The sequence below is a fragment of the Corythoichthys intestinalis genome, chromosome 11 (genome assembly GCF_030265065.1).
Source record: "Corythoichthys intestinalis isolate RoL2023-P3 chromosome 11, ASM3026506v1, whole genome shotgun sequence".
Classification (NCBI taxonomy): Eukaryota; Metazoa; Chordata; class Actinopteri; order Syngnathiformes; family Syngnathidae; genus Corythoichthys; species Corythoichthys intestinalis.
The window spans coordinates 4,521,329-4,538,532 of NC_080405.1; the positions used below are offsets into that span (position 1 = coordinate 4,521,329).

At 43.1% G+C, this 17,204-nt stretch overlaps 1 protein-coding gene across 1 annotated transcript in view; it reads left to right on the forward strand.

The window, feature by feature from the left end:
* Positions 1 to 15,811, forward strand: part of LOC130923662 (gastrula zinc finger protein XlCGF26.1-like) — a 30,051-nt gene extending 14,240 nt beyond the window's left edge. Inside the window, exon 3 of the mRNA XM_057849516.1 lies at positions 12,781 to 15,811. Within this exon, the coding sequence (XP_057705499.1) occupies positions 12,781 to 14,426 (1,646 nt within the window). The 3' untranslated portion in view covers positions 14,427 to 15,811. The remainder of the gene's footprint in view (positions 1 to 12,780) is intronic.
* The last annotated feature ends 1,393 nt before the right edge of the window (positions 15,812 to 17,204 follow it).

The following is a 17,204-nucleotide window of genomic DNA, read 5'->3' on the forward strand; positions in this document are numbered from 1 at the left end:
TTTGCTGGGCTGCGGGAGGAGGGATGGGCTGCGCATGGCCCCCCGCCCCCGCGCCCGCCCTCCCTCCCTCCCCGGGCTGGCTGGGTGGGGGCTGTGGCCCTGGGTTGGCGCCCGCGCGGCTTCTCCGCCCGTCTGCGTGGCTGTCGCGCGCCCGGTGGGGCCTGCGTGCTGCTGGATGTGGTAGGGCATTCTCGGGTCGGGGGTCCCGGTGCCGGGATTGGCGATGCTGCGGCGTAGGGTTGGTCGCCAACGGGCTTACTCGTAAGAGATTCACACGATTACTGGGTTCTAGATCACAGAACTGATTTGTGCACACTCTACCCCTTTCAATCACTTAGCTTATAGGCTTATAGACACCCCCACCCCCATTCTCCTCTTTCACTGGCCAATAGGCCCCCACATGGTGTAAACCGGAAATACATCTCGCTGACGATAGCACCAGCATATTAGTAACTAGTTTAGATGTTCAATGTATATCTAGTTGTTGTTTGTGTATGTGTTTCTTTTCCTTCTTCTCTTGTATTTCTTTTCTTCTGTCCCCCCATAATCCCTTCCTGTTCGCTAAAAAAAGAAAAAAAAAAAAAAAAAAAAAAAAAGAATAACGCGTTACTTAAGCCCCTTTCAGACTTATTTCTCAGTCAATTCACATGTAAGGTGACGAGTGATTTAGCCGTGTCATGCCTTTGACACACGGGAAAATGTCCCAATGTTCTGCCAAAATTTGCTACATTGGCGGATTGTCTACACGAGGAGAATTTGACACCCAAAGTACGAACATGCGCTTTCAACTTGTTTTGTTTAGATGCATACAGGCAAAATATACTAAAAATGCCTTAAGAAAATACTTAAATGTAGTTATCAAATAGGGATGATTTTATTACGCTATGTGACTAATGTGGTCAACAGATCAACACTGCTTTAAACCTAGCACAAGAAAACAGTGGTTAAAAGTATGAGAGGGAAATACATGCAAAAAGTATTTTTGAGGCAATGAAAAGGTAATAAAAACAAAAATAGTGAGTACGCGCTACTTTTAACCTGACTTAGGTCAAATTAAATCAGATGCGTGTGCAGTGGGGATCAAATCTGTTTCCATTCTGTCATATTGTTCAAATTATACCGGCTGCATATGCGCTGCGGATTGACTGTGGACAAGCTCCGCCGGATGGTTTGGGCTATTTTTGCTGGAGACGCATCCATTAAAATGGGTGGAGCCAGGGCTGGGGTCAACAGGCCAGGTGCTTCTTTACAGTTTAAACACCAGCAACCATATGAACGATTCATTATGGAGATAAAAAGTCACAACTTGATTTACGACACAGCAGATCCTTTTAATAAGGAAAACTTTAAAAAGGAATTGGCATGGAACGCCATAGCAGAAGCTATGAGGATGGACGGTGAGTTATGCAAGTTTTGTAATTTAAAAATAATTTAAAATTGTAGAGAACAGGTTGTTGACGTGGGTGGGTGTCACAAACACATTGTTAAAAGTAGGGCTGTTGTATGTAGTTGTATGGACTTAAAATCCGCTAGCTTGTTGTTTCTTGTTGTCTTCAAAAATTACACTTTGGTGACGGCGCTTCAAGTGTTCGTTCATAGCCGACGTGCTACCGTGGTATGCGAGCTCAGCTTAGCAAAGAGTACACACAGTGGCACCCTCCCTATTTTCCTCAAAATAATTCCAGGCTCTGGCTATTCTGGTCCGCTTTTTTGGCTTTATGCCGCTTTCACGTGTTACCAATTCTGGCCTTCTCGGTAATTGGCGGTATTTTCAACTCCTCGCCGTAGTGTGGAGTAAACCGGGGAATCACTTGGCTTGTTGTCGTCGGTTCGTCCGATTTCCTCCTCAGGAAGGCAGCGGCATGCATGAAGACACCGAGAGGCGTCGGATGGCTCTTTATGGCTACTTTTATTGACCAAAACAAAAACGTTGGGGGATGCAGTCACTCAACTCCGCGCTACCCGCGCACTTTCCCAACTCACCGATCTCGCTCCCTCTGTCTCGCTCGCCCACTTAATTCCTCTTTGCTCAATCTGACAATGCCGGTCACATTGAAATGACAGCGGCTCCCTTGGGGGTGCCAGTAACCACCGCTTGCATCGCGAGCGCCCGCCATTCTAAACTTTATCCCCATGTAAATTTTTTTCTAACCCGTCATTACCCGTCGACGGTATGTTTTGCCTGTAGGCCCATTTACGTCATCGATGACGTCGACTAGTCGGGACAACTCTAGTTAAAAGCAAAACAAATTTGGGGAAAAATTGTTCGGTCAAATCAAGTCCACCTCTCGTTCTGCTTCTCTGTTGAGTACAGACTCTGTATGTTTGTCGTTGTTTTTAATGCCACATTATCGCACGCGTGATCACGCAAGAGCTCACGACGGGACAGAGCTGCTGGACCACAGTTGTGCACAGCCGGTATGTTTTGTCCAAATTTTGATGTACTGCGGGCACCCATTCAACACGGAGCGGATCGGCACTCCACATGCATTCGGTGTAATTTGGCCTTTAATTGTAGTCTACAACTGTACTGTTTTAACTAAAGATGCACCGATACCAATACTAGTATCGGCAGGGGGCGCCGATCCGGCCCGAAATGGTGGTACCGGTATCGGCGAGTACCAACAAAGACGGCGCCGATACCATTTACCGGTCCATTATTATAACATTTGACCGCAGCCTTTTTTTCATCCTGGCGCTCACTACACTCTGTGTCTGTGTAGTGTGATGACACGTGAACACCAACCAGCTATCGCTATTGGTCTGCTCCAGACCAATGAGAGCGGGCCAATAGCCACTCTGACCAATGACAAGGGCGCTTTTTCATATGGAGGAAAAGCAAACCAGGAGAAATGGCGGCAGTCGGGAAATATTTCCAAAATAGAAATCCCGTCGATTAAAATCAATGGCTGCATGCAAGATTTGCAGCCTGAAAGTTTCGAGATGTGGAGTTAAATCGGCCAGTTTCAATACCTCGAACCTGATAAAACATTTGAAGACGAAACATGAACGAACACGACGAGTTTGAGCCTGGAAGAGCAGGACTGCTCTCCAGAGGAAGGGCGCTGGACCGGAGCAACAATCTCTGGTCAGTTCACTACGACTATTTTACTTTTATTGTCTTTTACTGAAAGAAATGCCGCAGTAATTTGGGAACTGTTTCCAAAGTAGGGTTGCCACCTTTCAGAAATAGAAATAAGGGAAAAAAGGAGGCTAATAGAGAGACGGGATGCTGTGGTCAATTATTATGACTTATAATTGTTAGCGTCCGCAAATGCGGAAACAAGGTGGGGACTCGAAGCAGACAACAAGCGGGGGATATGTACAAGGGCTTAATGATTGCAAAAAAAAAAAAAAACACGCGATCGCGGGATAGAAGAAATAACAAAAGGAGTCCGTGACAGCAGGTCGACGGAGCTCAATACTACAAACTTGAAAGTTAACTAAGACGATAGGCAGCGAGCCAAAAAGCCAAAATAAAAACATTCAAATACCTGCACAGGGTATAGGGTTACAAACGAGAGCAACACACTAACAGAAAAAAAACAAATGCAGGGGCGTAACAAGCAAATGTAGCGAGACTATAGTGCGAGATGTCAAATGGCGATCAGCAAGGAAAAAATACCTTTGAGATCACCCGTGCTTAAATGCTGCGCTGATGAGATTGGATTCAGGTGCGACGTCAGGAAAGCCCCCATGACCAGCCCAGCAACAAGACACAATCTAATCAGCAGCAGAATGTGCCAATAATATCATGAAAGTTGCACTGTTTGGCCTTTGAGAGGTTTAAAAAGGTTTATTCAGTTCATTCTGAGTTTATTATTATGAATTTATTTTTACTTTCTTACTGTTGGGCTAGCATTATACATGTTTTATTAATTTCATAAATGTAGCACTATTTTGGCCTTTGAGAGCCAAAGGTTTATTCAACTATTGTCTACTAGGGTTTAGTAGACTATTCATTTTGTACTAGTCTTTTTCCTATTTTGCAAAGGTAAGCAACAGCCTGACAAAGCCTTGATAGCAATGATTTCACATCCAATTATGTAGCTCTTTGGGGGGGAAAAAAATAAATAAAAAATTATATATATATATATATATATATATATATATATATATATATATATATATATATATATATATATATATATATATATATATATATATATATATATATATATATATATATATACGGGGTGGTATCGGTATGGTATTGGTATCGGCCGATACTGCACAGCCAGGTATCGGTATCGGGGCCAAAAAATGGTATCGGTGCAACACTAGTTAAAATGCCTCTTAGCTCTTTGGCAAGTGTAGTGACTGACTACTGAAATACACACGCAGTAGTAAAAAAGTTACTTGGCAAAGTAACTGGTGATACATTTCATTTTTTTTTTTTTTTTCATTAAAAAAACAAACAAACCCAAAAACATAGTAACCTTTGCTATGTTTGGAGGTCATTTAATGTTGTGAATCAACTGTTAAAGAAGTTGATAAAATTGCTCCCGTTTTTGCCTTAGTTCCTTTCCGTCTACTTTCAACATGTGAAAATTTTAAAACTGTTTCATCCTTTAAAGATAGACTCAAGTCAAGATTTTGACGATTTAGGAGTATTTTGGATAAGAAGTTGCTTAGGTTTGCTCGGAAGGTTTACTACAACAGAGCCTTTCTGAGAAGTTTACTGCTCTAAAATGGCGGCTGTTTACTAACGCTACCAAGTGTCATTTCGCATGTAGCTCTATATGCATGAGTTATCTAGGCGTAGATTGTATGATGTTGGCCACAGTCAGGAAATATTGGAGCCACTTAGCCTAGCATCGCGTTTGCTACAGCGTCTCAACAAACACTCTTCCCTCTGCCTGTCTCTGACTTTTCAACCAATGTATTAACAAACATTGTCTCTTTGCAGAAACGGTGACCAAATCCAAACGGATGAAAAAAAAAAAAAAAAAACGCAATTCACGAAAAACGTGCAGATTTTGAACGTAACGTACGGCGTACACATTTAAAAATCAGTGCTCACTTGTACAAATTACGATGAGACTGTACAACTTGATAGGTATGAATTATAGTGGACCGTCACAGTTAGTAACACTCTGTAGCACGGGACGTCCAACTTTCAGTGGTCAGGGCGAAACTATGTGCTTTCGCGAAATCATCTTCGATGGCTTCGCGTGCCATTTCATAAATGTCGGGGATTATGTTGTTGGCGAAATATATCCGCGAGGGAACAATATAACGCGGGTCAAGCGTTGCAATTAAATTAACGAAGCCCGCATCTTCAACCACGGAATATGGTTGCATGTCTTTTGCAATTCACATCCCTACTGCGTGTGTTATTTTCTCGTGTTTTTCTGACCTGATATTGTAAGGCTTTTGGAACGCCTCTTCTATAGACCCGTGTGTTTTAACTGGTGTCATCTTCGGGGTTGTCCTGCTCTGAGAAAGCGATGTCTGTGGGTGATGCCGGCTGAGGTGCTGAGTCATGTTAGAAGTGTTGCCGTTAGCATTGGGAACAAGCGCTGAGCAATGCTTGCAAATTGTTTCTTTTTTTTTTTTTTTTCAATATTTTCTCTCCGTCTGCATTGTAGTCCACGGGGAAACCGAAATGTTGCCACACCGCAGATTTGAAAGAAGCCGGTGCTCCCTCAAAATTCGGTCTGTCGACTCCTCCCCTCGCCATAACTTTTTTTGTTTTCTTTCTTGTTTCACTTTCACCTCGCTCGTAAGTGAGAGAGGGCGTTACTCGGCTCCTATTACACTAGGTGCTTGACAGCGATTGGACATTTACTCGCGGGGCGGGAATTTCTCCACAGCAGCGCTTCACGTCACACACAGGCACACAGAGTTTGACAAATTCATTCGACAAGCGTTCGGAATAAATTACCGTAATTGCAAAACCAAAAAGGCGCGGTTCATAAAGCCGTATTGAACCGTACAGGGCGAACCGTACGGTTCGGTTTTGAACCGCAAACCGTTGCACTGCTAGTTGGAACCCATGTCTATTTCTCTCACAAGAAAATTTGCCGTGCGTCTGTCCTCCGGAAAAAACAAGAGTTTGCAGTGCTGTCATAGATCGTCGTATTTAGAGCATGTCGTCGGATGTAGAAACAAATCGCAAGTCAAATTTTACGTCAGATATCGAAAAGATTGTGTGTCAAAGCGATCGTATGTCGAGGTACCACTGTATGGTTTTAAAAAGGGGTCACTGTTTAAAAAAAAAAAAAAAAAAAAGGAACCAAAAGGTTGCTACCAAAACCTTTCATTAGGGTAGTGTCTACGTTAGCTGACTGGCTGCCATTGACGGGGCTAGACATCCGATTAATTTTGACTGGATTGGACGTCTAGCGCCATCAATGGCACTGAAATCAGAGCATTTACAGCCAGTCTTTGCTGGTCACTTCCTGTTCAATTTAGGGCATTTACACGTTTTCCTATTGATTTTGAGTCGCTTCCTATTAATTTGAGGACATTCTTGTGTCACTTCATTTTCAGTACCGTAATTTCCGGACTACAAGCCGCTACTTTTTTCCCTCATTTTGGATCCTGAGGCGTGTGCAGGGATGCGGCCAATTTGTGCCTGCCGCCCGGGGCACTCGAGCATGGAATGTAGGAATGAGACACGTGGAATATAAATGTCGAGGAAGACGCTAGTTTGCACTATTACCGGTGGTTTAACTTTGTACGTTGTGCATGAATAGAGGTGGCGGACCCTCATCTTTGTGCATGAGTAGAATTGGCAGATCTGCATCATGGAAAACGCAAGAAAAAAATTATCCGAGTTGTATGGGAAGTTTTGATGACTCGCGGCGAGAGATTGTTTGCCAAGACTCGCCTCATGCGAAGAGCAGCTATTGCACAGGAGCCTGCCAGCGTGAAACGGTGTGAAAGAAGTTCGCCATCACCAACGGGTTTCGAGGGGCCAGTCTGCTGCGTGGCGAGGAGGACGCTACGGGCTCATGAGTGAATTTGCCTCATTATGGGAGTCATTGAAGGCGACAGCGAAGGACACACTGAGTAGGTGCGTGGCGGAGTGTATCTGAGCGTCTTCATATCCGACACTGAGGGTGAAGACTTCCATGGTTTGAGTGCACAGGAGGAAGATGAAGATTGCTAACAAAGACTTTTATGTTTTTAATAACCAGCCCAATTAGTGCTGTACTGCCGTGCTGATGCTATGTAACTTCCGTGCCGCTGCTATATAACTGCCGTGTTTGCTGGCGCTGTTTGGAACGAAAAGTTGAGGTGTGTAATTCAAACTTTGAAAACTGCATTTGTTTGTCAATATCTCATGTTACTTAGTGGGCACACGCGGCTTATATGCAGGAGAGGCCTATGTACGTACAAAATGGTTTTTCCTTTAAAAATGTACTAGGTGAGGCTTGTAACCAGGGGCGCCCAATAGTCCAGAAATTACGGTAACTCAAAATCAACAGGAAGTGACCTGTATATGCCCACAAGACTGACTGTGAATGCTTCGATTTCACATTCATTTCATTTTTGTGTTCATCTGCTATATGACATACACTGCTCAAAAAGATTAAGGGGACACTAAAGTAACACATTGTAGATACGTATGACTGGAGTATTTTTATTAAATACTCTGTTGTTTCCATAGTTGAATGTACTGATAACAACAAAATCACACATAAATTATCCATGAAAATCAAATGTCTCAACCCATGGAGGTCTGGATTTGGAGTTTTGCCCAAAATGAAAGTGGAAAAAGACACTACAGGCTGATCCAACTTTGATGTAATGTCCTATAAACAAGTGAAAATGAGGCTCAGTAGTGTGTGGCCTCCACGTGCATGCATGTCCGGAGTGGGCAAACTATTCCACAAAGGGCCGCAGTGGGTGCGGATTTCTGTTGCAACCCATCAAGAATACACCTTTGCACCAGTCTGGTGTCTTAAAAGTGCAATCAGTTGATTGCAGTAAGGTGCTTCTTGTTTCCCCAGACCTCTCATTGGTTCAACTGCCCGTGCTGCATCGGTTGTAACAAAGACCAGGACCCTCTGCGGCCCTTGAGGACTGGTTTGCCCACCCCTGGTGTATGGTCTCCCTACAACGCCTGGGCATGCTCCTGATGAAGTGGCAGATGTTCCCCTGAGGGATCTCCTCCTAGATCTGGACTTGGGCATCACTGAGCTCCTGGAAAGTCTGAGGAGCAACTTGGCTCTGCCAGATGGACCTAAACATAATGTCCCAGAGGTGTTCTATTGGATTTAGGTCAGGTGAGCGTGGGGGCCAGTCAGTGTTTTCAAGTCCTTCCTTCTTTAGGAACTTAGTGGTTGCATACTCCAGCCAGATGAGGTTGGGCATTATAGTGGACCAGGAGGAACCCAGGTCCCACTGCACAAGCGTAGCTAATGACAATGGGTCCAAGGATTTTATCCTGATACCTAATAGCACCCTGACTGCTATTATCTAACCTGTAGAGGTCTGTGTGTCCTTCCAGGAATGACCCTCTTCTGACCCTCACTGACCCACCACCACACCGGTCATGCTGAATGATGTTGCAGGCAGCATAACATTCTCCACAGGATCTCCAGATCCTTTTGCGTCTGTTGCATGTGCTCAGGTTGAACCTGCTTTCATCGGTGAAGAACACAGAGCGGGTGGCATAGTTGCAAATTCTGGTGGTCTAAGGCAAATGCCGATTGAGCTCTGTGGTGCTTGGCAGTGATCACGGGGCTCACTACAGGATGATGGGCCCTCAGGCCATCCTCATGGAGCCCGTTTCTGATTGTTTGGTCAGAAATATTCATACCAGTGGCCTGCTGGAGATCATTTTGTATAGCTCTGGCAGGGCTCATCCTGTTCCTCCTTGAACAAAGGTGTGGAAACAAATCCTGCTGAAGGTTTAAAGGCCTGTCCAGCTCTCCTGGAGTAACTACCTTTTTCCTAGAATCTCCTACAGGTCGCTTCTCAGACTGTCCAGATCTGGGAGGAGATCAGTCAGGAGAACATCTGCCACCTCATCAGGAGCATGCCCAGGCGTTGTAGGGAGGTCATACACGCACTAATGAGCCTCATTTTGACTTGTTTAAAAGACATTACAGCAAAGTTGGATCAGCCTGTAGTGTGTTTTTCCTCCTTAATTTTCAGTATCCATTTCCAAATCCAGACCTCCATGGGTTGATACATTTAGTTTTTTATTTTTTTGTTGCCACAATTAAGTGGGGAAAGCCATCATCGACTCCTCTCCTTCTTACCGCCGTCCGTTATCATAAAAGCACCGAGGCACTCTCAATCAGTGATGATATATCAATGTGTTTGTGTGTGTGTGAACTGTTGTTGAAAATTAAAGATCAAAAACAACTCTTTTGTCACCAAACCTTTGCTTTATTCTTCATATACTAGAAGTGTGAAAAATAAGTCACAGACTCACAGCAAACATATGTACACCATAAATGATGAAGTGCACCAACCAAAAATACGACAAAGTGATAAAAAGCTGGCCGTTTTTGGCCGACTGTGTCACCGCTTCGGGTGGCCATTCGCTTCCGAACACACACGTACTTGTCTCGGTCGTTCTTCCATTTTTTTAAATGCAATTGGTGACCTTGCCATTTGGCAATCTTTATCATGTCTTGACGAGACATTGTAGAAGTTGTCATACTTCCTCTTTTACGATACTCTCGTCGGCTTGGTCCATTTTTGCATGTAGCAAAACAATGTTTGGATATGGCGGTGATTTCGCGCTAAACTGGAAACCACAGTATGAACGGACCAATCACAGTCCATTTGCGCCACGTCTCAAGCGTTGACGCGTCGACCAGTCAGAAAATTGTGGAGATGCACATAGGGCTACGGCAAAGGGTCGTAAATCTGGTCTTCCTTGACGGCGCAGGTCTGACGCGGAAGCATAACTCGGCCTTAAAACAACACAAATACAATCTAACTCTTAACCAGTGTTGTTAATCTTACTGAAAAAAAGTAATTAATTATAGTTACAAATTACTTCTCCCAAAAAGTAATTGCGTTAGTAACTCAATTACCTGAATGTAAGAGTAATTAGTTACTTGGCAAAGTAATTGGTGATAATTACTTTTTTTTTTTTTCCCCTCAAAAAAAAAAAAAAAAAAACATTGGCCACACTATGTGAAGTTTTTTGTGAAGGTTTTTGGTACAATTGGCCCGAGCCCAATTCTTTACCCTAATTTACCCTTTACCCTGGATCAACTGTTAAAAGTTGTTAAAATTGCTCCCATTATTGCATTTCTTCCCTTCTCTCGACTTTCGACATATGAAAGTTTTAAAACTGTTTCATCATTTAAAGATAGATTCAAGTCAAGATTTTGCCGATTTAGAAGTATTTTAGATAAAAAGTTATTTAGGTTCGCTAGGAAGGTTCTCTACAACAGAGCCGTCCTAAAAAGTCTACTGCTTTAAGATGGCGGCTGTCTACTGACACATTTAGTGCCATGCAGTTGTAACGGTCACTTCTGTGATCCTCTTTATTCCTTAGGACATCCACCACACGGTGGCGCCTCTTTATGTTGTATGTTCACTTTCTTCTTCAGTTGCTACCTACTTTTTGGGGAGTCAAGTGTGATCATGTGTACATGGTCCGTTGTACTCCCGAGTGATGAGTGGTTGAGCTGGATTTAGTTATTTTTGTCTATTAAAAGTGCATAAGTGGACGTCTGCTCCCTTTTTTTACCTTTTATGCACTCATCCTGCCCTGCCACGCGTTACAAATGGCGCCCGAACATTTTTTCCTTGGACCTCAATCGTGTTTTGGATTCGAAGGTGACTTCGACTGCCTCACGTGGATGGTGGTTGGCGATTCCTGTGCCTCTGAGGATCGGAGTTTTCCCGACCGCGGCTGCGACATTATCGTGAGAAGGATCCGTCTATTTCTTGGATGTGATGGTCTGACCGCTGTTTCGACATTGGTTTGGGATCCGTCTATTTCCTGGATCGTCAAGGCGATACGACCTCAGGCCCAGACGTTGCCCCAGGATGGCGTCTGGTTGGGCTAATCATAAAAGAACCGATGCCTTTCACACTGACAGACTTGACCTGGAGTGAGCCGTTTCTGGTTGTTGGCCATGTTTTGTGCTGCTCTTCTTTGTTTGTCATGTGTTGATTTGGTTACCATATTTGCCCATGTTTGTTGTTGAAATTGAGGTTCATGTTTTTCAAAGCTTTTGAAGTTCAAAGAGTAAAAACCACAGTGCATTTGTTTTTCTTATCTTTCATATAGTCTTTGCCCTATGTGCCTTTCAGCTTTTACAGTCGTCTATGTTTAGCTGTTTTATGGTTCATCTTCAGCTGTGTACGGCTGTGGACAGCCTTTTTCTCATCAGGGGGGACTATGTAACGGTCACTTCTGTGATCCTCTTTATTCCTTAGGACATCCACCACACGGTGGCGCCTCTTTATGTTGTATGTTCACTTTCTTCTTCAGTTGCTACCTACTTTTTGGGGAGTCAAGTGTGATCATGTGTACATGGTCCGTTGTACTCCCGAGTGATGAGTGGTTGAGCTGGATTTAGTTATTTTTGTCTATTAAAAGTGCATAAGTGGACGTCTGCTCCCTTTTTTTACCTTTTATGCACTCATCCTGCCCTGCCACGCGTTACACAGTGTTGTTAATTTTACTTTAAAAAAGTAATTAATTACCGTTACAAATTACTTCTCCCAAAAAGTAATTGCGTTAGTAACTCAGTTACCTGAATGTAAGAGTAATTAGTTACTTGGCAAAGTAACTAGTGATATTTTTTTTTCTCAAAAAAAAAAAACAAAACAAAAAAAACACACAGGTCACACAATGTGAAGCTTAAAGTGTTTGGGGGACAATTGGCCCTAGCCCAATTCTTTACCCTCCACTTAACTAGACACAAGGGTATTGCGATAACTAGCTAGTAACCTTTGCTATGTGTGGAAGTCATTTAAAGTTGTGAATCAATCGTTAAAGTTGTTAAAATTTCTCCCGTTATTGCATTAGTTGCCTTCTGTCTACTTTAAACATGTGTAAGTTTTAAAACTGTTTCATCATTTAAAGATAGATTTAAGTTAAGATTTTGCCGATTTAGGAGCATTTTAGATTTAAAAAAATTACTTAGGTTCGCTAGGAAGGATCTCTACATCAGGGCCTTCCTGAGAGGTCTACTGCTTTAAGATGGCGTCTGTTTACAAACGCATGTAGTCCTTAAAACATGTTGGCAGTGCAGCAGTGTCTGTCATTTGCATCTAGTTCTATAATATGATATCTACCGTGTCATGTGGGCGTAGTTTGTCGGCTATGGCTGCAGTCAGGTATTATTGGAGCCACCTAGCATCGCGGTTGGAACGGCGTCTTCCCCACTCCTGCTTTGCTCTGCTCTCGTCCCCGTGAGTCCGTTTCTCTCAGACTTTTTTTTATTCAACCAACTTAGTAACGCATAGTAACGCACGCCTTTCCCGCCTCAGTAACGGTAACGGCGTTGCCAAGATGAGAAAAGTAATTAATTAGATTACTCATTACTGAAAAAAATAACGCCGTTAGTAACGCCGTTATATTGTAACGCCGTTATTAACAACACTGCTCTTAACACTTAGTAAAGTTGTTGATTCAGCAAGCCAACCTGAGTGTAGCAGACTAGCAGTGAACTCACTCTCTTTCATCTGTGGTGCACGCAGACTCACATTACACACAAAGACTCAAACGGGACTACTCAAAGTTGACAGCTAATTAATTAAATCGATTTTCATCAATGAGTTGTTGCAGTCTTAGTTCACATTAGATTGACTTTAACAAACCATAAGCTTTGTCATCTTGTCTTGCAGACATCAGTGAAGCTCGATTTCACGAGTGGCAGGAGTCGCCTAACGTCAAAAAGGAGGACGATGAGAAGTTATGTATTAAAGAGGAAGAGGAGGAGAAATTCATCCCAGTTTGGCATCCTCACATTGAGAAGCAGTCACCCTCTCGCATTAAAAGGGAGGAGGGAGAGTTGCCATTAATCAATGAGGAGCAGGGGGACATCACCAAGTTGACTGGTGTCCCTTTGAAGAGTGAAGATGAAGGTCCAGGTGAGGAGAGCAGCGCGGCGGAGCCCATGAGGAACAGCAGCCCAAAAGATGGTGTTGGAGATCACTGTGAAAGATCAAACACAGATGAACTCATAGCACCACCCTCACACACTGACTATGCAACGTCACACTCTTTCGTCTATTATGATGACCAGTCTGATGGTCAGGACATAGGTCGCAAAGATAAACAATGGACATGCACTCATTGTGGAAAGACCTTTCGTTATAGGTCTGTGTTGAAACAACACATGATAAGACACACTGGTGAAAAACCTTTCTCCTGCTCAGTGTGTGGTCAGAGATTCTCTCAAAGATCAACCTTAAAAAATCACACACGAACCCACAGTGGTGAGAAACCTTGGTCTTGCTCAATTTGTGGCCGGAGATTCTCTCAAAGATCAACCTTAAAAAATCACACACTAACCCACAGTGGTGAGAAACCTTGGTCTTGCTCAATTTGTGGCCGGAGATTCTCTCAAAGGTCTACCTTAGAAAGTCACACACTGACGCACACTGGTGAGAAACTTTTGTCTTGCGCAATTTGTAGCAAGAAATTCTCTAAAAGTTCAGCCTTAAAACGTCACATACTAACACACACTGGTGTGAAACCATTCTCCTGTTCAATTTGCGGCCAGAGATTTTCTCAAAAGGCAAACTTCAAAAATCACGCAGTAACGCACACTGGTGAGAAATCTTTCTGCTGTTCAACTTGTGGTAAAACTTTCACCCGCAGGGCAGACTTAAAAAGTCACATTAGAACACACACTGGTGAGAAACCGTTCTCCTGCTCAATTTGTGGCCAGAGATTCTCTCAAAGGTCTACCTTAGAAGGTCACACACTGACGCACACTGGTGAGAAACCGTGGTCTTGCTCAATTTGTGGCCAGAGATTTGCTCGAACAGCAACCTTACATAATCACGCAGTAACGCACACTGGTGAGAAACCTTTCGCCTGTTCAGCATGTGGTAAAAGTTTCACCCGCAGGGGAACCTTAAAACATCATACACAAACACACACTGGTGAAAAACCGTTCTCCTGCGGAATATGCGACCAGAGATTTTCTCGAAAGGTAAACTTAAAAAATCACGCAGTAACTCACACTGGGGAGAAACCTTTCTCCTGTTCAGCTTGTGGTAAAACGTTCACCCGCAGGGCAGACTTAAAAATTCACTTAAGAACACACACAGGTGAGAAACCGTTCTCCTGCTCAATTTGTGGCCAGAGATTTTCTCGAAAGGCAAACTTAAAAAATCACGCAGTTATGCACACTGGTGAGAAACCTTTTTCCTGTTCAGCGTGTGGAAAAAGTTTCATCCACAGGGCAACCATAATAAGGCACGTAAGAACACACACTGGTGAGAAACCTTTCTTGTGCTCAGTGGTTAGGAATTCGGACTGACTTCTGAGTGACAAATTAGTTTTTTTATTTTGTAAGAAAAAAAGCCTGCATGTAATTTTAGCCAAATGCCAGCGTGTAAAACTAAAGTTTAATGCATGATTTTAACAGAGATAACATTTATAGATTCTCTGCCGAGATTAAAGTCCTTCTATCACATCAGGAGGTAGTTTACTGAATTTGATAGATTGTACTTCACCGAGCCGCAACCTGTAGGGTTTTTGTCTGTAAAATGAATTTTAAAAAAGTACAAAACACAATTTCAATCCCCTTACGCTGCTGGACAGTAAGCCACCGTCAGTGACACAGATGCAATCAAAAGCTGGCTTTTAATCGCCCTCATCCAATTAGTTTCATTGCTGTGGCGGCAAATGTTTTAGTTGTTTTTCCAAGAAATTTAATTGCTTTTAATTGTAAAAATGATTAATATGTGTTGTGTACGGAACAATGTACAATACGTGTTGTGTAGGAAATGGCTTGAAACACCAACACTACCGATAAGTCTCATTTTTTTCCGTCCGACCAAGTAGTGAGCTGAATGAATTGAGCACATATAGTGGGCCAGACGTTGTTAGCAATGACATTGGAACGATACAACAAGGCTTTAAGGTGGTGTTGGACTTGGCGTCGCCAAAAGTGTATCGTTAAAAAAAAAAAAAAAAAAAAAGACAATATTTTCAGATGATAAATTATTAGTTTTTCAATTGCGATTCATGCTATTCTGTAGAGTCGAGAGGGGTAAATGTAAAATATTATTTTCCATTCAGGCACCCAAGATCTGATGATAATCGGAGTCCACTTCCTTCCGTGTTTAACGCTCTCTCTCCCTGCTGCGTGGTCGCCCTCTTACTCGTGCCATTTTATGGTCAATGTCTGCCTCTGGTTTGAATTTTTCTGATTAAATCTCAACAGAATCTTGTTCTTCGGGATTTACAGTGCCTATTAAGGTATTTGCACCATTTGGATGTTTTGCCCTTTTTTGTTTTCACAAACCAATTGTGGTCCAAACAATTTGGCATTTTTAACACAGACATTTTTTGAAATGAATTAAATGATCAATTACCTCATAGAAAATATATAATTGAATAAATGATGAACAGATGTGAATATCTTCCTAAAGTACGACTGTAAAGTTATTGTTTCATTGTAAACAACAAAGATATTCAATAAAAACGCTGCAACGATATACATTCCATCACAAGTTGAAATGAAACGAAACAACCGCATAATGGCAGCATTCGGCTGGAAATGAATAAATCACAAGACTATGAACGACTCGATATGACCACAAGGTGAAGATTATTACATCAAAGCCCCTTTTACAAACATATTCTGGTAAATTCCCGTGTAAGGTGATGCGGGATTTACTCGTGTGTTTGCTTTCACACATGTAGAGATATACCCGGAATGACGCGGGTTGGACACTTTCACAGACTTGTCCCGTGTTGCCCACTGGCACTCTCTGTGCAGGGAGGGCTGCTGGCGTGATTTAATAACCCGGACTTTAGCAACGGATGTCACAATGTTGGTCACATCGTGTTTTTTTTAGTTACAGAGCAGTTTGTGGGAGCGTTCCCGATGTGGTAACTGCAGCCAATTCAAGCTCATCCAGACTATTTAAGCCCAGGCGATCCAAGAGAAGGGTGTCTATATTAACTTGCTGGGTGCCATTCGACACCTCTGTCGCCCTTGTTTTGAAATCCCCGACATTGTGCTGGTTTTTGAGTGTTTTATTGTTGTTTTATCGGCTCTCTACCTACTGCTTAGGTATTATTGATCCCCGTTGACCTACTGTCACGGACCCAGCATGTTAATCCCCCTTTTCCGCAATTGCGTGAGTTTTTGTTTATTTAATAAATCCTTCAACGCATCCCTCTATTGTCTTTTGCTTTGAGGTACAACTTTGGTTGCGCAGTTGCAGACCCATCGGCAACAAAATAAACCACGCATTTCCTAGGGGTGCAACGGTTTGCGGTTCAAAACCGAACCGTACGGTTCGCCCTGTACGGTTCAATACGCCTTTATGAACCGCGCCTTTTCGGTTTTGAAATTATTCCGAACGCTTGTGGAATGAATTGGTGGAGCTCTGTGTGACTGTGTGTGACGTGAAGCACAGCTGTGGAGAAATTCCCGCCCCTCAAGTAAATGTCCGAGCGCTGTCAAGCACCTGTGTAATAGAAGCTGAGTAACGCCCTCTCTCACTCACGAGTGAAGTGAAAGTGAAACGAAAGAAAACAAAAAGCTATGGCGAGCGGAGGAGTGGAGAGACCGAATTTTGAGGAAGCACCGGCTTCTTTCAAATCTGCGGTGTGGCAACATTCCGGTTTCCCCGTGGACTACAATGCGGAGGGAGAGAAAATATTGAAAAAAAAAATTAAAACAATTTGCAAGCATTGCTCAGCGCTTGTTCAATATGCTAATGGCAACACTTATAACATGACTTTGGCACCTCAGCCAGCACCACCCACAGATATCACTTTCCCAGAGCAGGACAACCCCGAAGATGACACCAGTGAAAACACATGGCAGGCTTCGTTAATTTATTTGCAACGCTTGACCCACGTTAAATTGTTCCCTCACGAACATATTTCTCCAACAACGTAATCCCCAACATTTATTAAATGGCACGCAAAGCCATCAAAGATGATTTCGCTAAAGCACATAGTTTCGCCCTGACCACTGATCGTTGGACGTTCCGTGCTACAGAGTGCTACTACCTAACTGTGACGGTCCACTATAACCAGGGGTGCACATAAGTGGTCCGCATGCGCGCATGCGTAC